Below are 24,171 nucleotides of genomic sequence, written 5' to 3'. Positions count from 1 at the left end.
ATGCTTTTCAGCCAGTCATCATCAGGTTCAATAAATTTATCTGCATATTTGAATGTGTATTTTAATCTGACTAGTCCGCCTTCGTCGGACTCTTTGATGGTTTCTTTCGGCATTTCCCACTTTTCTGCAAGTGGCCATACCCTGAAGGCAATGTGCTCCTGGACCAAGTCCCTTGTCCCAATAAAGGAGCAGACTGCGCCGAAGGCTCTTTGGCATTCTTCGGCTGCCTCATCCATTTCAACCTTCGGCCTTCGAAGTCCGAAGCGTTGCCAAATTGGGTACATAATGATACTTTTGACATTATTTTGCGCTGTTAGATCATTTTTCACATAAAACCATTCAGACATCCAGGCTCCGGGCCACCTCTTCCGAAAGGTTGGCACAGGGTAGCTTGACCCGGAGCGGGCGCCGAAGCTGTAGCACCCAAAGTTGTTGTGGTATTGCTCCTTTCCCCAGGGCTTTGTCTCATACAATAACTCATGAATGTTGCAGAAGCTTTTAGCGTTTGGCTCCAAACCTTGGCTTCTCACAGCCCAGACAAAAATCCCCATTCTTATAATAGCTTCGGGAGTGAGTTGATGAGGATAGATTTGGAATGTTTTCAGTACCTCAACAACAAAATTGCTCAGGGGGAATCGAAGCCCAGCCTTGAGGAAGCTTCGGAAAATCACAACTTCATCCTCTTCAGGGGTGGGAGAAGTCTTTTCCCCGGCATCAGCTCTCACAATAGATATGTCTCGGAAGTATCGCCCCCTCATATTATCAATGTGACTCTGCTTGATGGTTGTTTTCCCAAAAACTGAGTGACTTGGTCGCCACGGTCGATCTTCGGCCTCTTCCCCATCACTTTCTACATCATAGCTGTCGCTATCATCAGTATCTTCGGACAAACCTTCGAGAATCTCCTTCGTGATTTTCTCTGTATTAGTCTCTGCCATCGCTATCAGGAACCCCAGATTCTTCTCCTCCTCGAGACTCAGCTTCGTCTCAGCAGGGATCTTCTTGTCTTCAGACATCTTCGGAAACACTAAAAATTTGTTCCCGAGGCCGAAGCTTCGAAGTCAAAAAGACCAGCAAATCTCAATGAACCAGAGCTAAAAATTTTTAGTGGGCCGAAGCAAAAGGCAAGCGTGTGTACCAAATGAATTCACGATGTGTTCTTATTTATACGCCTAGGGCGTTGAAAGTTAAAAGGCCCCGCTTGTCAGTGAATGTTGCTATTCTAGCAAGGGGAAGGTGTTTTTTCGGACCTTCGGCTCAAGGCCTTCGTCCATATCGCAATCTGAATTTATTATTTACAAATTAATATTGCGAGGGGCTACTGTTGGGGGCCTTCGTCCTCCGAAGGTCCTCAAAAACATGATTTGACAATGCTTTCCAAGTGAATTATATGAACAGGTATTTTCGGATTCAGAATTATGGATATGGAGCACGACCAGGACGAAGGCTAAGCCAGGCGAAGGTCGAAGGCAGCCGAAGCTGTACGCAGGGAAGCTTCGGCGCGATAGCACAAGGGGGAACCGACTTAAAGATAAAAAGACTTCGGGGTCCTCAATAGATTTCCATAAACCGTTAACAAATGTAATGGACATGGATGTAATTTTACGAGGGCTGCGTCCCGCGTCTATAAATAGATGAACAGTACTCCCGTACTGTTCACGCGGACTTGTCATTTTGCTTTTGGTGTCACGCTTGTACTCTCCACCTTCTCTCAGGACCGAAGGTACATTTGTAATTTGGGATCATTTCTGTTTTTCCATGTTAATAAAATAGAAATGATTCTTTGGTGATGCTTATATCATATTTCATGCTTTATGTGAGTCCTTCGTCATTACTTGTCATGTTTACGGAGGTATGTCTCTCATGACCTTCGTCCGAGACTCATTATTTCCCGAGGGGATATAATGCTTCGAAGGACGAAGGACCCTAACATTTAACACTTTTTATGTTGCCTTGTTCTTAACTCTTAGAATTTGAGAACAAGTCTCCAACATCTTCCTTCTTCATCCAAATTTGGTGATAGCCTGAATAGCAGTCTAACAGACTCATGAGCTCTGACGAAGCTGCTGCATCAACTAAAGAGTCTATCCTTGGTAGTGGGAATTCATCCTTCGAACAAGCCTTGTTAAGATCTGTAAAATCGATGCACATTCGCCACTTGCCATTGGCCTTTTTTACCATAACAGTGTTAGCCAGCCATTCTGGGTACTTCACTTCCCTGATAACTCCTGCACTGAGGAGTCTTTTGACTTCGTTGCGAGCACCTTCGGCCTTATCATCTGACATTTTCCGAAGCCTTTGCTTTCTGGGTCTGAAGGATGGATCGACATTGAGCGAGTGCTCAATAACATCCCTATTAACTCCGCATAGATCATTGGCTGACCATGCAAAAACATCTTTGTTATTGAACAAAAACCTTATCAAGGCTTTTTCCTGCTCTTCGGATAGTTGAGAGCCTAACAGCACCTTCTGCTCTGCTATGTCCTCACATAAGAGCATAGACTTCGGCTGATCTGCTGAAGCTGCTTTCTCCCTTCTGAATTTGTACTATTCACAAGCTTCAGCTCCATCTATGTTATGGATTGCTTTTGAGTCAGTCCAATTGCCTTCGGCCCTTCTTGCAGCTTCTTGACTTCCATGGATAGCAATGGGTCCCTGATCCGAAGGTATCTTCATGCAAAGATAGGCAGGATGAAGGATTGCTTCAAAGGCATTGAGGGTGCCACGACCAATAATTGCATTGTAAGGGTATTCCATGTCAACAATGTCAAACACAACTTGCTCAGTTCTAGTGTTGTTGATGAACCCGAAGGTCACTGACATGGTGATCTTGCCCAATGCTACAATCTGTCTTCCTCCGAAGCCACAGAGAGGATGTGTAGCATCATGAATCTTATCTTCTGGCTCTTGCATTTGTCTGAAGGCCTTAGCAAATATGATGTCAGCTGCACTGCCTGTGTCAACCAAGACATTGTGGACCAGAAATCCTTTGATAACACAAGAGATAACCATGGCATCGTTGTGTGGGTAATCTTTGAGCTGAAGGTCCTCTTGGGAGAAGGTAATAGGAATGTGAGACCATCTTGACTTGATGAAGGGTCCTTGCACCCCAACATGCTGTACCCTTCTCTGTGCTTCCTTCTTCTGTTTCTTGTTAGCTGGCTCTGAGGACGAGCCACCTGTGATCGGGAGCACCAGCTTCGGGTCCGAAGCAGCTCCAGCTTGGTCGTTGAACGAAGCCATCAGCTCAAAAAGTGGAAGTGAGTTCACCGGAGGTGGGCGCCAATGTTGGGGACTTGTTCTCAAGTGCTATGAGTTAAGAACAAGGCAACATAGAAAATGTTAAACGATAAAGTCCTTCGTCCTTTGAGGCATTATTTCCCTTAGGATATAACGATCTCCGGACGAAGGTTATGAAGGACGAACCTTCATCATTACAGTATACATTAATGAAAGACGAAGCATATGAAACTTAGAAGATAGTACAAATAATCATATAACATCATTTATTTAACTTTATTATATCATCATAGAGAAATAAAGACAATATAGAATTATAAATGTACCTTCGGCTTGGAAGGAGATGAAAATACAAGTGTGACGCAAAAGCAAATGTCAAGTCCGTGTGAACAGTACAGGGGTACTGTTCACCTATTTATAGGCACGGGGTACAACCCATACAAAATTACATACATGCCCTTTACATTTGGTGATAATTCTATAGCACTCTATCGAGGTCTAAATGGCCTTTTCATCTTTAAGTCGGTTCCCCTTTTCTACGAACATGCCGAAGCTTTTCTGCTTCACAGCTTCGGCGCTGTGTCAACCTTTGTATCTTTTGAGCTTCTCCCTTTCTGATACGAGTCCGAAGATACCTGCTCACATATTATAAAGCAGCTTCTCCCTTGAAGACCTTCGGCGACGAAGCATAGACCCAACACTACCAGCTCATCCTTTCAACTATCATTTTATCTAAAAAATTAGCATCAACCTCTATATACCGGAAGCATGCATGTATATAAACTTTATACCCCAATAAATACCCCAACACACACAAGTTTGACATTACATTACTTAACTTATGTCCATATATTAATTTGAATTTGAATTTTAAATTTGTCTTCAACACAATGCATGTGCTTAATTATCTACCATTTACTGATTAATAGTAAAAAAATAATGAACATGCACTAAGCAAAGATTATGTCAAATTACAATTTTACAAGTTGGTAATGAATCATGACATAACAAGACATGTTCAAACATTGGTAGTAGAACAAGACATTCAAATATTCAATAAAGACGAATTAATAAACCATATGAGGACATCTTCTAGATATTTCTTATTATTTAGTTTTCATTGTATGCATATAATACAGCAGCACGTGGAGCTAGGCGTAGGACAGACCTTCTTGACATTAAAGTGGCAAAAATAAGCAAAACAATAATTTCACAAATAAAGAGTATTTCTTGTATTCTTAAAAGATGATGCCTGCCAGAAGCATGCATAAAAAACACACCAGGTTATCAATAACTTATAGTGCAAATTTATGTTACGATGAATGGTTTGTTTAGATGAAAGAAGATACTCTAGTCGCAAAAAAAGCATTTCTTATATAAGAGATAAATTATGGCAGGTAAGCTGTATAGAAAAATTATTGCAATGGCAATGGCAAGGTATAAAAATAGATTACCTATGTGTCCAGCAGTACAGGAATCTCTGCGTAGCTTGAATTGGCTATAACTCTCTTGTGAAATCCAGATAGTTTAACAGAGGTAGATGACTGAACTTGACTCTGAAAAGTGACACTAAACTAACATCATGTACTACCAATGTATTTTATCAGACATTATATTTAGTACAATGTAAATAAGATTTCTCAAAATACTACTGATCTAAATGTGTGTACAGAGATCCAAAAAACATAATGCCAACTAAATAATAAGACCCACAGAGAACTATATGCTAACATGCACATGAACTGCATTATCAACCAGAATAAAATATCCACATAATTAATTCGAGGAAATTTGGAACAAGAAAACATAATGGATCCAATGTATGTACAGAGATCCAAAAAAAATAGACCATGCTAGGTTGTTGGATGTTTGGAGGAACTAATTTGGAAGTGATCCAATTTCTATCCCAACCCAAACACAGGTTATGAGCTTACATATTGGTTTATCCTAACCATGGACAGCTTAGAACATCTAAGCTTGGAGGACAGAAATAACAGTTACTTGTGTGCCTGTTATGCCTTCTCAGTTTAGGAGCTTGGCACCAAATAGAACTTCAAACTCCCTGCTAAAACCCCACAGTTCAATCGCCTTATCAATAAGTGACTGTAACTTCATGATTTGTATGACAACCGGACTACATTACTTATTGCCAATCAAATGTAGAAAGTAGAAACAGTACAGGGTTAGCATATGACCCATATTTGAATCTAGCTGCAAGCAATACTTCTACAGGTCGTCCATCTACAACAGCTACTGCACCTGGTAAAGGCTTTTGTATGAAATTAGGCAAGACACAGAAGACAAATCCATTCCTCTACGGTTTACCATAAATCATGCAGTCCATAGAACTATAATGAAAAGAGATGCAATAGATACTGAACATTAGAGTTGCAGTGAAAGAAGGTGCTGATTTCAGTGGTTACCTGAACTCCACTGGACCTGGCAGCACGTTGAGAGGCTTTGCAGTCGTCCTCGCTCTCCGTCACGCGCGTAGTCCTCGTCTTCCTTGGAGCCGTGGTAGGGATATCCTGACAAAGATAGCGCTTACTGAGCAAGACTCACGAACGTAGATGTTAGGGAGAGACATCGGAGGAGTTAGCAGACCTACCGACGCGTCGCGGTCGTCCACACTCTCTAGGGAACTACTCCGGCTCTGGCACACACGCGTGCTCGAGCTCGTACACAGAGGAGAAGGCGTGATGCCTCGAACATGCTCACTATTTATCTTCATCGATTGTGTGTTGTCCCAGGCGAAGTGGAAGTCGTGCAGATTTAGTGGAACTGGACGGTTGCTCTGATTGTGTCGTGGAAGTGGTGCGCGAGAGTGGGGGGAATCCGCTGACCAGGGGAAATGCGGTCGTGGGTGAGCGGTTGCTCCGATTGTGACTGGTTCTGCGGCACGGGGTAGGGAGAGAGACGATGGAAGTCGCTGGACGGGGGATAGGGTTGTGGAAGCCGCCGGCTAGGGGGAGAGGCGGAGGAGGCCGCCGTCGTTGGGGTCTGGAGGAGGCCGCCGTCGGTGGAGGTATGGAGGAGGCCGCCGTCGGTCTGGAGAACGAAGACCGTGGTTCTATCCTCTGGTAAACGAAGACCGTGCGTAGGAGAGAAATCCTAGGTTAAAAGTACTTGTTTTCTGAACATCCTAAAAATACAAGAACGCAAGATTGGATGTAATCCAGCACCAGTCGGGTTGGCGAGAGGGTGGGAGGTTGAACACATTATGCTTGAGACGTCTTGGGTTCGAATCTTGAGCCACAGTAGTATTTTTTTTTACTGCGCGGGCGTTATTTGAACAAGGCAGGGCAGAACGAGGGAAGGCAGAACAGAGTGGCAGCCTACCCCCTTACAGTCTTCATAGTAGTAGAGATTGGAAGTACTATTAGTACAACAAGTGACTATAAAAATAACATACATAGATATATACTATCGTTAAGATGATATCATTATTTTTAGCTAATAAGTTCAGAAATCATATAATAATATCATCATATATTAATAACTTTTTTATATTTCGGATTATTCAGTCTATTCTGGTTTTAAAGGTTAGGAACGAAACCTGAATCCATACCTTCGAAATATAGGACATATAAGATCGAATCCAAACTCGAAAAACCAGGTTCGGTTTTCGGTTTTAAAATGCTCACTCTAGATATAAGCTTATATAATCTATTGAATTTGCAACGAGTTCTTATATCTTAGCCATTAGTGTTTTTTCACACCACCTAACCAGCTTTTGCAAGTGTCTATGTGTAAACCCTATCTGCTCATCGTTGGCTGCGGCAACAGGGGTACACCGCAAGGCAGGGAGGAGAAACACACACGCAAAGACTCGCGGGAGATCGGATACCCAGGACCAGGAGAAGACGCGCGGCCCGCTCCGCTTCGCTGCCCCACACCCCCACCTGCCCCTGCTCCTCGAACCGTCCGCCGTTGCGTTCGACATGGGCGACCCGCCGGCGCTCAAGAGGCCCAAACTCGAGAAGGGCGACAATGACTCCACCTACTGCCCCCGCTCCGCTTCCAATGGCGCGGGCGCCAACGGCCCACCGCCGCGTGACGACGTGGAGGAGGATGACATCTCGGAGGAGGCGGTCATCGCCCTCATCGCGCACCGCGAGCGCGACGTCGAGCGCTGCAAGCTCAAGCTGCTCCACTACCAGTCCCTGGTACGCTCTCGTCCGCTCCTCGCATCCCCTTTCCGACTTGGCGTTGATGATAGAGTTGCGATCTTGGTTGGGCTTCCGATGGTCGCCGCAGCTGGACGCCGCGGAGATGAAGCTGGAAGAGGCACACTCGCGGCTCGCCAGGTTCCGAGATCGCAAGCCGCCGCCAACCCGGTCGGAGCCCAAGCTACCGACGCCGCCGATCCAGAGGGAACCCAAGCCATCCCCGCCGCCAATCCGGAGGGATCTCAAGCCATCGCCGCAGCCACCAGAGAAGAAGGCTCCATCGCCCGCGCCGCAGCCGTCGGCGAGCCCGCAGCTTGTCATCCCAGGGACCAACAACCGACCGGCCCCGCGCCCTCAGCCCATGCCTGGCTTGAAGAAAGCCGCTGCCCCGTCATCGTCTTCATCACGGGCGCCGCTGGAACGGTCAAGGAAAGAGGAGAAGCCGCCCAAGAGAAAGATTGGTACTTTCTACAGATTCCCCCCTCCCTCGGAGTAGTTCTGGCCGTGGTTTGATCATTATTGATGTTTGATGTGCTATACATCTATCATCCGTGCTTATCTGGTTTTGCAGAACAGAAGGAACATCGGAACTTGATTCCGAGTGTCAGGAAATCATCTGCGACTGTGCTTAAATTTCAAGGTGGCAATTTGGTCTCGAGCCAACACAGGAGGAAGCTTAGGTGTCTCGAGCTATGCCCTGCTAATGATCAGCTCGTTGTTACCAGGTACAATTCATGGGATGAAATAAATACTAGTAAATAGGCACCATGAATGCACAAACTGTTCTACTGTAGCTTGTAGGGAGAAAAGATCAGAGCATGACACATACGTTAAGGAGCACAAAATTGTACTAGTAATGTTCAGCTTTGGCATCATTGAAATCATTTCTCCACCTCCAGATTTTCTGGGTCCAGCAACAATACACAAAAAAGGTTATGTAATGGCAGTCTACAAGCACCGCTCACAAAGCAAGCTTATTTCTAAGATGGACTATTTGTTCGTATTTCTTCCTTAGAAAAAAATCTTGTGAGCAGTACTGTAGGCTGATGGTTTGAATTAGTAAACCGGGATGACAATATACGTGCTTAGTCAAATGAATGATTTCTTTGCTTCTTTATCTCGAAGTGCATGTGACAAAAATAATTTAAATTTGATGAGGGACATCACATGCAAGGTTCATGAACATCCAAGTATCAAAACTCAAACTCAATTTTAATCTCAAGAATCAGAAGAGAAATCTGATTTTGCTAATAAGGGTGAGAAGTCAATTTGAGTTTGATCTCTAATACATATTTCATAAAGGTTACCTAAACATAGAAGATGATGTCATTGTATTACTAGAATATACTTGCTTCTCCTAGAAGTTATGCCCTAGGTAATATTGAGTTATGCATGAGTTGTATTTGAGTTGTTACTTAGTTGTTATCTAGTTGTCAAGTATGAGTTGTCTAAGGCTTCAAGTCTGCGAAAGGGCCTCTAGCTGAGTTGGTTGGGTGGTCTGAGTAGCACTCCTCAGGTCCTGGGTTCGATTCCCCGTGGGAGCGAATTTCAGGCTGTGGTTAAAAAAATCCCCTCGTCTGTCCCACGCCAAAGCACAGGTCTAAGGCTCAGCCTCGGTCGTGGTCGTTCTCACATGGGCTTCGATGCCGCTGTGTATGGGTGGGGCAGGGGTTCGGGGGTTTTCTTGACCTGTGTGAGAAGGTCTTCTTCTTAATACAATGCCCGGGGGCTGTCTTACCCCCGCAGGTCAAGTTTTTTTTAAGGCTTCAAGTCTATAAATAGAGACAATGCCCTCTAGTTTTGTAACTTGACTTGTATCCACCACTATATGAAAGGAACTTGATGTTCTTCTTTAGATCTTGGACTAGGTCTTTGCTTTGAGCTTGGATTGAGCTCTCACTTTCTGTGGATTCAAACTAGCCTTTAGGGTTATACCTACTAGCACGTTGAAGCTGTTCCTTCAACATTTTGTGCTATCTACCTATCAGCACCTTGGAGAGGTTCCTCCAATATAGTTTGCTGCATCAAAATTAAACATGATTTTATAATAAGTTTGCTTAATTTCCAAAACTTTAATCTTATGCTTCTTGTGATGCAGTGCGCTGGATGGATTAGTTACTTTATGGCAAGTGGAGACTAGAGGGTACGCATAATTTACTTTGAATTGTTAACATGTTTTCCTTGTCATTTCCTGCCTTCCTTTTTTACTTATCTTTCAACCATATTTAAGAGATATGTCGCTAGTTTCTGTAAAGTTGTAGTGAAATATGAACTAGGTAAACTGAATGTCCTATGATACTTGCAAATGATCTCAGTTTAAGCGGTTATGGTTACATGGTGATGGAAGAAAGCAAAATTTATATCTATCAGTATCCTGAAACTTAAATTCATACTTCGTATAAGCCTTAACAAGTGACTCAGCAGTACTTAATGAGAGTTTTGCTTGACAGATATTGCATTGGTTTTGTAGATTTATGCCAACAGGAGCCTTAGGCAATGCTTTATTCTTGAAGTCTTACTCCCAAAATCAATGATTTCAAGTCGCCCGACTAGCTAGTCGATACACCTGGGCGACCAGGCGACTAATCATGATTAGGAATTTAGGACGACGATTAGGTCGACTAATCGAGTCCTAGTCGACCTGATCGTCCCTACAGCCCTTCTGCATATTTACAGGAACATGACCTATATAGTATATATATAATATTGATATATAGCAATATAGCATATATGAGGCAACACCAAACATAACAAATATGAATACTGGAACTGGACAATTCAGATTTCAGAACATGAACATCAGTCACTAATTCAATTATATATAGCAATATAGCATATAGGAGTCAATACCAATTACCAAACATAGCAAATATGAATACTGGAACTGTCACAGACTCACAATTCAGAATTCAGAACATGAACTGAACATCAGTCACTACACTAACTCACTACTTCATATGATGCAGAGTTGCAGACTTACTAGTTACTATATAAATGCCAAGTAGGCAAGTACAGACTTGCTATTGACCTAAAGTAACAGATCCTCATCCAATTGAAAAGCAGCAACACTAGTGGGCCTTATTTAGCTTTAAACCCTAAGGTATTACACTAATGGGCCTTATTACCAGCCGTCCAGTCCACATCCAAAACAGGACAAAACCAGCTAATCGTCCCCACCCAAACTGGATGACTAATCCCGTTTAGTCGACGACTAATCGGACGACTGGACGATTAGTTGACCTGATCGGGTAGGACTCCCTAGTCGCATCACCACAACCGACTAATCACGACTAATCGTGATTAGTCAGACGACTTGAAATCATTGCCCAAAATGATCATATATTGACACTAAGGATATAATAATTGCATACAGGAGGAGGTTGATATAGAAGCCTACCATTCCGTTTACTGCCATTAGCTTGATCGTTAATTCTATTTTTTTTAATACCGAATCAGCATGTATGAACTTCCAGTTTTGCGATTCCCTTGTTTTCGACCTGCAACGAGTCAGCAAGCCAAGGAAGGGGGGAGGGCGGTCCGCTCGAGGCCTCCCGCTGCTGCTCCTGTTGCTGTACCCGTTCCTGCCCGAGGAGAGCCGGTGGCGCACAAGCTATAGTGGAGGACCTGCCATCGATAGGCGACTTGAAGCGGATGTGGGTGCGGGTCAAGAAGCTGTGTGGCGGCATCACGAGCAAGGCACCGGTGGGCATTGCGTTGGTGTTGGGCCCGGTGCCACTGGCTGTGAAGCTGGTGCATGATGACCAGTTGCACCTGCCGCAGCTGCAGATTGAGTTCTGCACTGCTGCTGCTGAATCTGATGCATTCACACAGTTGGTGGACAAAGCACCAGCCGAGTATGTGTGGCTCATGGCGAAGCTGGTGCAGTCACTACAGGTGGTGCAGAGCAGCACGTCCTGGAGCGAGAGCAAGGAGGACTTCACACTTTCTTTAAGCGTGTGGGCGTGGTGAGTGAGGCAGCGGCGAGCGAGCGCTTTCAGGCGGTCCGCCACCCCCACATGTGAGGCTCCGCTCTCTAACTTCCCTGACCCCAATCTCCCTGATGGCATGCTCCATGATGGTGGTGCCGTATTGCCTCGGCGACCTCCTGGACAGCGTGCTTCCCAATCTCCCCGACCCTGACCTCCTCGACGTCATACCTCCCAAGTTAACGTGGAGTTCACTGAAGTGCTAAGCTGCTAAAAAAGTTACATCTTTTTTGATGGTATATATCTAATGTGAATTATTTTGATGATATATATCTATAGATTGCTTCTTTTGATGGTATTGACCCAATTTTCCCTATCAATTACGTAGATTTAAGTATGTCTTGCCTTGCCAAGTTCATTAGCACAAAATGACAAAAATCAAGTTAACCTGCTTTCTTTTATTGTTTATCTCTTGTTTCTCTTCTTGCGTTTCGTCAAGACTTAGATACTAAACTCAGCACTTTTCTTGTCTCTTTTCTCGCGCAACCAAAATGTTGTAATGCTACGGCACAACTGAAAATTCAGCACTTCCCTTGTGCGCTGGTATCCCCCAGTTTTTTTTTTTACTCTGAAACCTTTAGTCAGTTTATTTTTCTTTTTTTTTCAAAAAGGTTCAGCACAGTTAGTAGCCAAAAAGGATGTGCCAACATTTTTCATCATGCCATGGGTAACAGTGTTATGGTCAAACATCCAACAACTCTCCTTCAACTTCAATACATGCTACTAAACTTTTAGGGTATTGTTTTAATGGAGAACATGCTATGTCTGTGCATATGATGATTCATATACTGTTTTAACATCAGATAACCTTAGTGTTCTGAATCTTGTACAGTCGTTAACAATCATGGTACTGGCTAGTCCCAACATGTGAACCAAGCAGCATGGATGTCCCATCCAAACCATGCATCAAAAGCTTGCTCTTATCTGCTAGGTTGGTTTCTTGGTGAGGAATACCCATCTGTTAGTTGTGAGGCTTGGCTTTAACCCGTACCGGCTTCTGCTTCTACAGTGTTTTGTCTCTATAGATTGCAGCTGCAACAGTTCGAATAGCTGACTTTAATTTGAAGCGAACAGCCTATATTAAGGAATCATGTATTCATGAGGAGGCAGGCAAGAACCAATCAATCTAGTTCGCCATCTGTATTATTCTCATATCTAGCAGCCTACTCCACCTGGGCAGACTCCCAGTGGATTTATCCTGTCATGGACTGGGAGCATGGCATTAACCTTGCTTAAGTCACATCGAAAGATTGTAGTATAGATACAACCTTTAGGAAGTGTTTTTTTCTTTATTATGTGCATTGGTGTGCACTTGTTTTGTGTCATATTTTTGAAAGATGAAATTCTACACTGCTGTCACATGTTATTTTTTTTTTCTAAAACGCGCAGGAGAACTGCGCATTAGATATATTAATATAGAAGAAACACCAATGGTCTAAAGAAGACCAGAGTACAGAGAAATAACAAAAAATAAAAATAAAAATAAAATAAACATCCATCTAGAAGACAGCCAAAGCTGCCCCTAAACTAAGGCCAGATGGTGCCCAGATCTTTGGCACCCGCGAGACACCACCTCTGAGCGTCGTCTTTGATGTTCTGAATAATCTGGTTGCCACTAGGAGCATCCCCTTCAAACACACATTTATTCCGCTGCTTCCAAAGCCACCATGCCACCAACATCACAAGGGAGTTAATCCCTTTGCGCAGCGCATAAGGGACCTTGGCCTCCAAATTAGCCCACCAATCTTGGAAAACCAAATCAGCCCTTGTGGGGGAGAACTGCCGCAGATTAACCAGGGAGAAAATCCTAAACCACACTTCCCTAGAGAAGACACAAGAAATTAAAAGATGATGCACCGTTTCATCCTCTTGATCACAAAGGGGGCATTGAACAGGATGGTCCAAACCCCTCTTCGCCAAACGATCTGCAGTCCAGCACCTATCTCGAGTCGCGAGCCAAAGAAAGAACTTGCATCTTGGAGGGGCCCAGTTTCTCCAAATAAGCTCAGCAGGCGCAAAACCCACCTTTCCCATCATAAAACGATCATACGCCGATTTGGACGAGTAAGAGCCTGAGGAGGAAGGTGTCCATATGTGCTGATCTGGAACATCTGATAACAGTCGAACCTCCCGAACAAGATCCCAGATCTGGAAGAATTCGGAGAAAGCCATAGAGGAGAAATTTCCCCTGATGTCAAGAACCCAACTGCTACCATTAATTGCTTCCTGGACAGTTTTTGACCTCACAGCCTTCTTGTTAACAGCAGCAAACAGTGAAGGAGCCCAATCTGCAATTCTTTTGCCGTGCAACGAGCGATCGGTCCAAAATTTGGTGTCAGTTCCACTGCCCACTACTGACTGAACCGATGCAGCAAAAAGGGCAGCAGCATTGGGATGAACTTGGACATCCAAGAAAGCCCACGGCTGCTCAGGTTGTGTTTTCTTCAACCATAACCATCTCATAGTGAGGGACCAGCCCATAACTTCAAGATTTGGAACACCTAAACCACCCAAAGTCAATGGTAAACACACCTTCTGCCAACCCACTAAACAGTGCCCTCCTTTGATATTTTTGCGGCCTTTCCAGAGGAAACCTCTCCTAATCTTGTCAATGGCTTTGATGACCCATTTGGGGCATTGAAGTGCAATAAGGTGGTAAACTGGAATAGCTGAGAGGACAGATTTGACAAGAGTAGCCCTACCAGCTGGGTGAATAAGAGCAGCTTTCCAACCAGGCAATCGATCTGCAACCTTCTCAACTAGAGGGAGAAGGTCCCTCTTGGAGAGCTTTCTAATAGACAAAGGCAGGCCCAAGTACTTGCAAGGAAAATTCACCAAATTACAAGATAGCGTCTCTTGGATTGCCAAAACCTCCTGGTCATTGCAGCAAATCGGAGTAAACGAGCTCTTTGCTAAATTAGTAACAAGTCCTGAGGCTTCACCGAAAACCTTCAAACTTGTTTGACTGTCTCCAAGTCACTCCTCACCGGATGCATAAAAAGAACCACATCATAGGCGTATAAGGAAATTCTCTGTCCAATTCCCCGACGAAGCAGCGACTGTAACAAACCATAGCTCTCAGCCTTCAAGATTATTGAATTTAGAACGTCCATAACACACACAAAGAGCATAGGAGATAAAGGGTCTCCCTGACGGAGACCCCTTTGATGGTAAATCAACTCTCTCGGTTCACCGTTAACCAAACTCTAGTAGAAGAAGAGCGTAGCAACTTTGCCAACAAATTACACCACCAAGCGCCAAAACCAAGATGTTGTAAGACCTCCAAAAGGAAAGGCCATGAAACTGAATCAAAGGCCTTGGTGATGTCAAGCTTTAGGAGCACTCTCGGTTCCTTTTGCCTGTGCAAAACTCGGGCCATCTGTTGCACAAGAACAAAGTTATCCAAAATGTATCTACCTTTCACGAACGCACTTTGATTAGGTGACACAAGCTGCGATAATTTCCCTGATAACCGGTTAGCCAGCAGCTTAGTGATGATCTTGGCGAAACTATGGATCAGACTTATGGGGCGAAAATCTTTTACCTCCTCCACATCAACTTTCTTGGGCAGCAGGGTAATATATGCAGAATTGAGGAGAAAAAGTCTACTATCATCACCCTGAAACAGTCTATTCACAGCAGCCATAAAATCTACTTTGATAATTTGCCAAGCCATCTTGTAGAATCTACCTGTAAAGCCATCTGGCCCGGGAGCTTTATCTGAAGGCATGGATTTGATGGTGTTCCAAATTTCTTCCTCATCAATAATCCGGTCTAACTCGGTAAGATCAACAACTGATCGTGAAAGGATTGAAGATCAAGAGTGAAGTTACGCTGTCCCTCAGATCCCAACAAATTGCTGTAAAAATCCCAGACCACCTCAATCTTATCCTTCTGATCAGTGAACACCCTGTCCTCTTTCTTCAAACTGGCAATAAAGTTTTTCTTCTTCCTGTATCTGGCATGGTGCTGGAAATAAGCAGTATTGGCATCCCCCTCTTTGAGCCATCTCAGACCAGAACGCAGCCTTGCCCTGGTTCTCTCAAAGGAAGACAAGCCCAAAATATGATGCTTAAGCTGTCTCCGAAGCCAAATTTCCAGTGAGGACAGCAATCTTGAATCCTGGGCGGATTCCAGTTGATGAATAATCTCCCTCGCAAGAAGAAGCTGACGCTTGATATTGCCTTTGTACACCAGTAGTGCAGGTACCGAGGAGATTATAGTTTTCTGTGATAGATGCACTTATTGTCTGAGTACATGGTACACTATCATTTATGGTTGTGGAAACACACTCCTGCGGTCCTGCAAACGCAATTTGCATTAGGGGCTGTTTGGATCCCTTCATTTTGAAGGAATTGGAATTTACTTAATAGAGTAGGCTATTTGATTTGGAATTTGACATTCCACCACTATCCAAAGTTCAGATATAAGCCTATCCCAAATTCGTAGAATGAGCGGTGGAAATTGATTTTTATGTATCACTAGTCTATGTTTCTACTTTGCAATGTATAACATGCTCTTCAGCTCGCTCCTCTATAGTACTAATATAGCATATAAATATATCTCCCATATGGCCAACATTAGTTTACAAATATATTCTGTATAAAACTATATTAGCTTAATTGATCTATGTCTAAATTACGATTATTAGAATGGAATTCAATTCCAAAGTTCCAAACAGGGCCTTAGTGAAAAGGCAAAATTGTTGGGCAGGTGTCTTTTCAATTTTTAGCACCATTTGACAATGTACGCTATTATTTGCAGACCTTCTCTCTCATTTCGTGGCAAAACAGATTTCTTTTCCCCAAAGCATAGATGGCCTGAAGATATAGCTTGGCATCCAGCTGGTGAGACAATTTTTGCTGTATACACTGCTGATAATGGCGATTCTCAGGTTTCAATGACAAACCTTATATCAGGACAAGTAAGAACTCTGTGTAAACTTGCGCGCTCCTTTACATCTAGCTACATGGCTATACAGATTCAGTTAGGTGCAGTGTTATAATGTGACTAAATCATCAAGTTCTGCATATACGATTTCATATAATTAGTATTTTGAAATAATAGTTAGAGGGAGGAATTTGAGAGGTGTTTGTTTTAGTTATTCCTGTTCTTGTATTAACTTATTTTGGCCAAACCATAGTTAGGTTTTGCTCCTTTTCTTTTGTTCTGTAACGTTGATGGCAATGATGATTGACTGCTGAGGTTGTGAGGTGGTCTGCCTTTAACTGACCAGCCATAACTCAGCTAGTTTTTTTCTGAAATGGTTTTCGTCAGTGATTGTCTTCATGCCATTTTACTGTTTCACTGTGTAGCGTCTAGGCGTCAATGCCTTAATGCAACATGATGTAAAACCTTGAAAGAATTGATTCCGTCATCTCTACCTTATGGATATATTTGTCTATGCTTTATTTTTGTGAGTAACAGATAACTTACTTTCTTGAAGTGATACTAAACGGTGTTCCACAATTTTTCCCCTGAACTGAAACAGCGGAAAGTTACTTTCCTGCCAGAGAAGCCTCACACAAAGGGAATCATAAATAACATAAGTTTCATGCCTTGGTCTGATGCATGCTTTGTAACTGGAGGAAGTGACCATGCTGTTATACTTTGGGAAGACAAAGATGATTCATGGAAACCGAAGAGAGTGCATAAGGATTTCCATTCTGCTGCTGTCATGGGTGTTGCTGGATTGCAACAGAAAAGAACAATTTTGTCAGTTGGCTGTGACAAGAGGATAATAGGATTTGATCTCTCTGCTGGAAGGACAGAGTTCAAGAACCTACTTGATAGCAAATGCATGAGCGTATTAGCAAATCCATGCGATTTCAACCTATACATGGTGCAGACAGGGTAAGTTAAACAGTCTTTCTGGTTGAGATATATATATAGTGATTACGTGGTGTTCTATTTCTAAGTGCAGTGGTTCTATTCGTATCTTGGGTGCATGCTTAAACAGTCTTGTCTGTTTTATTTGTGCTGACAGGGATCCAGGCAGACAGCTGCGCTTGTTTGATGTGAGGCTCAGGCAAACCGAGGTTCACGCGTTTGGTTGGAAGCAAGAGAGCAGCGAGTCTCAGTCAGCTCTGATCAACCAATCATGGTCTCCAGATGGCTGGTACGTGTCATCTGGTTCAGCAGATCCTGTGATCCACATCTTCGATATCAGGCACCATGGCCAGAATCCTTGCCAGTCTGTTGAGGCACACCAGAAGCGAGTGTTCAAAGCTGTCTGGCACCAAACGCTGCCATATCTGACCTCCATATCATCGGACCTCAACATTGGGATCCACAAATATTCATGAAAGCGACATCACGTTTTTGGTGCTCAGCAATCCCATGAAAACCTGTGGACATTTGTTTGCTCAAAGCAGAACTTGGCATCAATTGAAGAAAACAGCAAAATCGGTGTGCTTTGAGCTTGTTTCACTGGCCCTGCTTCGACATTGACCTTCGGTGCAGAAGAACCATGCTGCGAGAGAGCTCCACAGTTGGATGTCTTGCTCCAGTTGATGGAAACATTCCCACCTGCTTTTTTGAGCTGCTGCTGCAGTTCATTCACCAGAACACTCTTTGGCTCAATGAGCTGCTTCGGTTACTTTTGGGAAAAAAAGAGTCAGCTATACACATTATGTCCAATATTTTCGGCAACGTATTCCCTCGTCTGTTACTGCTTTTTTTTTTTTTTTTTTTGCCCTTGTTGGGTGGTTTACAGGGCATTTATCTAAGGCCAAAATCTATGTGCGCCATGCGTAGTTTTATTTTTCTCACACATGTCTCGCCAACAATAATATATGTATTGCTTGTTTTTATGTAATGATAATATTTTATCAAGTATTACGTGAAAAATGTAAAGTTGAGTCACTGAGGCCTTTATTTAAGACAAATGATGATAGTTCAAAGTTGAGTCACTCAAACGCTTTGATGCGCCCTGCGCTATGTTAGCCAAATCTCTCCTCTCCTTATCTATAGCCAAATCTATGTCTATCCTTCGTCTCCATGCCATAATCAGTGTAATTGGTGAGGGACTAGTGCATCTATACCATGCCATGAGCTCTCGCAATGTAAATCTGTAAAGCCAATTTACATTTGGTAAAATGCAGAAAAAATCAACACAAGATGAACTTTGCATTCATTCTCTGATTATCGGCAATTCCAAGATACAGCATAACATGAACCAGGAGCCAACACTCTGGCAGTTTTTTTTTTTTTTTGCATTCATTCTCTGATTAGGCAAAACGCAAAGGAGGTTCAAGGTACAACAGAGTACAAAACACAAACCTGGAGCACGACCATCACCTGCCCTTTTTTTACTTAGGGCGTCCATCGCACACAGTACACAGACAGGCCCCCAACTTTTGGGGACACATTCTGCCCAGGTATACCCACACTCTACTAGAGATAAGAGTAATAGCAAAACATACACACTCCAAACTCTCAGTCGGTCGGTCCAACATTGATTTGGTTCTTGACCACGCCAGACACAATACACTGACAGGCTCACTCTCCGCAGCTTGTTTCAGGGACCAGGTCTTTCCTTCCATCCCGAAACCAGCAGCAGCTTGCGCATAAATAAACAACGTTGCCAACCACCATCCACAAAACATACAAAGATGATTGGTATTTACTAGAAGCTCACAAGGCAACCACCACCACCTCCTCGACAGCTCAGATGCCTTCCTTCCCGCATAGGTCTAGCAGTGACAATGTCTGCAGATTTAAATTCCGTGCGTGAGAACTGGTTCACATGACCATCTGGACAACAACTTTATGAGATGAAACATAGAGAAAACAAAACAGCCTGGGCCAAATCTACAAACAAACTCTACCCCCCATAACTTCTTCTATAATGACAGCATAATATACCTCCGCGATGGAGAGCTCAAGGCGGAACTTTGGCCCATCATAATGGTGCAAAACTGGCCTGAAGGAATCCTCTTCCAACGGCTTGCACAGCTTCCTAATGCAGATCCTCACCTAACATGGTGAAGGAAACGTCAGAGCAAGGAATCAAAAGGAAATGAGGAATGAACGTAATGACAAATGATGTTACCAGTACCTGCGCTGGGAATCTAGATTCACCTTTACACTTCTTATCCTCCCATGCAGTAGGATCGATATTGGACCCACCAAAACTGGCAGCCTAAGCAGATTCGTTTCAAAACCAAAAGATAAAAGGTCATTAGATTTATACTTAAGTGTGATTGGAATTTAAAACTTCAATATGAAAAATACAAATGTGTGGAAACCAAAGTACAACATTTTATTTACTGAAACCAACTAAATCACATGTGAGGCTACAAGTCATCAAACAAAACATGAATCAAGCCTCTTCGATGCATTTGCTGTAATAGATGGATGTTTCTTATTACTGGTAAGAAGTTACATATAACGACACGAGCAGTCTATCTAGAATGGTAATAATGAACGAATGCTCAACATCATTTCTAAGGTGCACAATTTTTTTAGCTCAAAAGTATCTTTTGTATGACAAACGAACAAGTGTTTAACAACTTGAGATAGGCTTTGCAGGAATCAGGAAATCAGATAACCAATCACACACCTCAAATACCCCATGAAGCTGGTGGGTTGTGTAGTTATAGAGGAAAAGAGGCAAGCCAGGAGTGATTGCTCGGACTGAATCACGATATCTTGCTGGCAAACCTGCAGAAGAGCAATAGATCTTGAGATACCATTATCGAATTACACACTGGCATCAAAACTATATATTTTTTTTTAAAAAAAATCCAGAACAGTTATCATTTGATTTCTAAAAGGGACGGGATAACATACCAAAAAGCTGCCTCTTGAGATCCTCCTGCATGGTATCGTTGTTGCAGACAAAGATGTATCCACCAAGGACTTCATTCCTCGGTAGCATCTCACTCGTCGGCAATGTCTTGAAGCGCTTGTCAGCCACAGAAGTGCCGTTGGCGCTCCCATTGTTGTTGTTGCCGCCACTGCCGCCATTGTTTTTCCCATTGGCGTCTTTCCCGTTTGGACTATTGGAGTACTTGTTGACTCCAACATTCATCTTGAACGCATTGACATTGGAATTGGCATTGCTCCCCTTGAGGTACATCTGGTTCATGTTATACGGCATGCCACGGAAGGGGAGCTTCATGGCGGCAGCCTCGTTCATCTTGAGATCCAGGTTCATGAGGCCGATGTGGCCGATCCTGCTGTCGTCGTGAAGCTGGTAGGACGTCTTGTCCCACTGCTTGGCGTCAGGGACGGTGTTCATCCTCTCGCCCTTGGACCTGGTGATCTCCGCCAGCTTGGACGTCATGAGAGACCACTGGCGGTCCTCCACCACCTTGGGCTGCCCGCGGAGCTCGTCCCCAAGATGCCACAGGCTGTCCATAGCTCGGTCAACCTGGCACACCTGTTGCAAGAGAAAGAAAGTGTCAAGATCAACACACGGACACGCATGAGGTCTATCTAGAGAACAGATCGCCCGTCCGTCCGTGCCGGAAGCAGGGGTGGACCCAATCCAAAGTCGGTAGGCGTAAGTACATGTGACTAGGATCAGATCCGAATGCAGACGGTAAGTTAGGGTTTGGGTGCTCTGTTTCGCGCAGCAGGAAGGGGAGACGAAGACCGAGGGGTGGGCGTACCTGGTGGTGCTCGTCGCCGGCGAATGGCCCGAAGATGACCTGGGCACTTGGTGTAGGGCAGTCCCAGCAGTCGGCGGCGGCACCACGGCCTACGGGAGTCAGAAGAGGGCGGAGACAGGGAGGAATGGATGGAAGGAAGGAGAGAAGGCAGGTGGTCCAAGTGTCCATGTATACGTAGGGCCGTTTAAATGGCGGCCTTCCCTGTAGACAGGTGCTGAGTGGGGTTGTGCTGGAGAGAAAAAAAAAGCTCCTTTCAACAACTATACGAAACCAAATATTCTATCTTTCATACTAATGAAATAAGGCTTCCACCCAAATAGAAGGGGATCGGAAGGAATTTAATCCCTTCAATCTCCCTCATCCAGCTCTAACCTTTCTAAATGGATTAAAGTGGTTTTGCTGATTTGGATGGTTTTGTTGAAAAAGCAGCTTCTGTTTGTTAGTTGCTTTTAGGGGGTGTTTGGTTCTAGGGACTAATGTTTAGTCTCTTCATTTTATTCCTTTTTAGTCTATAAATTGCTAAATATAGAAACTAAAATAAAGTTTTAGTTTCTATATTTGATAATTTTGGAACTAAAATGGAATAAAATGTAGGGACTAAACATTAGTCCCTACGAACCAAACACCCCCTTAGTTCATTCTGAGAAGCAGCTGAATTGATAAGCTGCTACAGAAGCTATCAGTTTGGTAAAATTACTGCTTAAATTTGTGAAGAAATTGAAAATAAGCTGTGCCAAATAGGGGTGGATATCGAGCCAGCTCGGCTCGTTATGGCTCGACTCGTTATAGCTCATTATTGTAACGAGCCAGCTCGGCTCGGCTCGTTATACTAACGAGCTAAACAATTGGCTCAGCTCGGCTCGTTAGGAAGCTCGAGCCAGCTCGTTAGGCTCGCGAGCCACACAACTAAATATAAAGATCTATGTACATAAATATATGTATAACCGAAAAATCATATTTTAAGTGTTTAACACTACAAACATGTAGCCATGCAATAATATAAATATTTAAGCACATGGCATATCCACACATGTCCATATCAAAGATCATAACAACGAGAAAACAAGACTATGAGAGATGAGACGACACCAACGACTAGACAAACTTGTGTTGTGGCTTAGCTCGTTTGGCTCGCGAGCTAGCTCACGAGCTAACCCGAGCTGGCTCATTAGAGAACCGAGCTAGAATGCTAGCTTGGCTCGCTACAAAATTAAAACGAGCCGAGTCGAGCCAAGCTACTAACGAGCCGAGTCGAGCCAAGCTACTAACGAGCCGAGTCGAGCGAGTTATCGAGCCACGAGTATTTCGTCCAGCCCTAGTGCCAAATAGGGAGAGTCTATTTATTTAGACTATAGATTATATAATCTAGCATGTAATCTAACTTAAATAAATTGTGAGGTAAACAAATAACATAGATTATTGGGTGGATTATGTAATCTATATCTAGATTATAATAATTCATAAGCAGATCAATAGGTGTTTATATAATCTATAAGTTGGATTATACAATCGTGAAAACAAACCTATAACCTCAACAAATTAAGAGTCTATATTGCCCCTAACATATCAAATAACTTATAACTTCTAAAATATCAAAGGTCTATATAACAACTATATATAATATCGCAAATAGCCTTTTTCAATTATATAATCGGGTGAATTGAATTGACCGCACGGAGATCGAAGAACAAGTGGGTTGCTTGCCATGTGGGTGTTGTTGTTGGCATGCGCTGTGCTTGGGCGGCAGGAGACAAGACGCTGTCTGTCTGCAAATACTGACAAACACGCACATGAACTGAACTTGTGTTCTATGCTCTCGTGTTCCTGATTTGAATTTTGAATCTTCTTAACGTACGTTGGCTCCCTACTTCCATATATTAGAAGATCATCTCTTTCTTTCCCCTATATATTGTTGACAAGCTAGATCGATGATTAAGACCCTGTTTGGATCTAAATTCTAAAGTTCAGCTACTGAACTTTTAGATCACGGTAGCTCTTAATTCTCTAAACAAGATGTCTGAAGTATTATCGTCTTTTATCTTTCTCTTAAATTTTGCTTTAGCGGATTGAGGAAACAAAGTTCCATATCAGATGTCTGAAGTATTATCCGATTCAAACGATTTGATTTGATTGGCGGCAACATGTAATGTAAGGAAGGACACAAGAGGAATCCGATGTGCTACTTCTCCTAGGATGAGGATCCATATATAATTAATGCAGTGCAAAACGTACTCTGTCCTTACTAATAATAATATGTACAGTACGTGGGCAGATCTTGTCATTTGAATTTGAACTGGAAACACACCATTCAACGTAAATATGATATGAGTTGAAGCTTCCGCCGTCTCCCTCAATGGCCCCACGCATCTCTGCTCAAGCAAGTACGGGTTGCATGGCCCTGTTTGTTTCGGCTTCTGGCAGCTTCTGGCCACCAAAAGCTGCTGCAGACTGTCAAACACTTAGTTTTTCAGACAGCTTCTATAAAATTCGTTGGGACAAAAACCATCCAAAATCAACATAAACACATAATAGGTTGAGTCGTTGTAATAGTAGGAATCTGTCACTTTCTAGATCCTGAGTCCTATGAACAACTTTATCTAACTTCATACGTAATTGTAATGATACTCAGATTCTCCCCACAGCCAGATTCTCCCTACAGCCAGATTTTCAGAAAAGCTGGTCAGAAAAAAGCTGAACCAAACAGGTTAAGTGCTTCAGTGGCATCTTCATCCGCACGGGTCCTCATGTTGTATTTTTTTAAGGAGGAGATTAAGAACAAGCTGTGTGACAGACAGACAAAACTATTTTTCAAGAGAACAAATTTCTTTTTCTTGGACTTCTATAGGGTCTAGTCCACAGGACTGAAAGAATGAAAATTGCATGGTAGTTTCTAGCTATTGCTATGTAATCTGCAGCTCCGACCTGAAAACCAAGTATAGGGGTGGCCAATGCATCATTAGTAAAAGAGCTACTATGCTCTCAGATCACAGATAACATACTGTAGGAAGATATTAAGCTTATGTATTGTCTGACATCAGCAAAAAAAAAAAATAAAACTATCAGAATTGAGTTCGGAGTTTAAGAGCAAAGGAGATTACCAAAAACAAAGACGCTACCACAATTTTTTTTAAACGAACCAGGCAGGAGAGCTGCCGATTA

General features: G+C 43.2%; 2 protein-coding genes and 1 long non-coding RNA gene across 4 annotated transcripts in view; 1 reads left to right on the top strand and 2 right to left on the bottom strand.

Moving 5' to 3' along the window:
* Positions 1-5,765, bottom strand: part of LOC103625716 (uncharacterized) — a 34,323-nt gene extending 28,558 nt beyond the window's left edge. For both annotated transcript variants that reach the window (XR_002262112.1, XR_552500.2), the window contains exons 1-2: positions 5,664-5,765; positions 4,695-4,796 (exon numbers count right to left, since the gene is read on the bottom strand). This is a non-coding gene — a long non-coding RNA (uncharacterized lncRNA). The remainder of the gene's footprint in view (positions 1-4,694; positions 4,797-5,663) is intronic.
* Positions 5,766-6,935: 1,170 nt separating this feature from the next.
* LOC103625714 (U5 small nuclear ribonucleoprotein 40 kDa protein) lies at positions 6,936-18,306 on the top strand. Its single transcript, XM_008646106.3, has 7 exons — positions 6,936-7,406; positions 7,498-7,870; positions 7,981-8,134; positions 9,508-9,552; positions 16,160-16,319; positions 16,887-17,248; positions 17,382-18,306. Exons 1-7 carry the CDS (start codon positions 7,182-7,184, stop codon positions 17,698-17,700), a joined length of 1,638 nt encoding a protein of 545 aa, XP_008644328.1. The 5' UTR covers positions 6,936-7,181; the 3' UTR covers positions 17,701-18,306.
* Positions 18,307-18,568: 262 nt separating this feature from the next.
* Positions 18,569-21,170, bottom strand: LOC100282537 (uncharacterized). The gene is made up of 6 exons (NM_001371868.1): positions 21,013-21,170; positions 20,189-20,780; positions 19,959-20,059; positions 19,455-19,538; positions 19,262-19,372; positions 18,569-19,105 (listed from the first exon to the last, which is right to left on the bottom strand). The coding sequence occupies exons 2-6, from the start codon at positions 20,757-20,759 to the stop codon at positions 19,064-19,066; spliced, it is 909 nt and encodes a 302-aa protein (NP_001358797.1). The 5' UTR covers positions 20,760-20,780; positions 21,013-21,170; the 3' UTR covers positions 18,569-19,063.
* Between the last annotated feature and the right edge of the window lie 3,001 nt (positions 21,171-24,171).

Source organism: Zea mays, chromosome 5 (assembly GCF_902167145.1).
Source record: "Zea mays cultivar B73 chromosome 5, Zm-B73-REFERENCE-NAM-5.0, whole genome shotgun sequence".
Taxonomy (NCBI): domain Eukaryota; kingdom Viridiplantae; phylum Streptophyta; class Magnoliopsida; order Poales; family Poaceae; genus Zea; species Zea mays.
The sequence above is the reverse complement of the archived record's forward strand: the minus strand, read 5'-3'. Positions and strand labels throughout refer to the sequence as shown.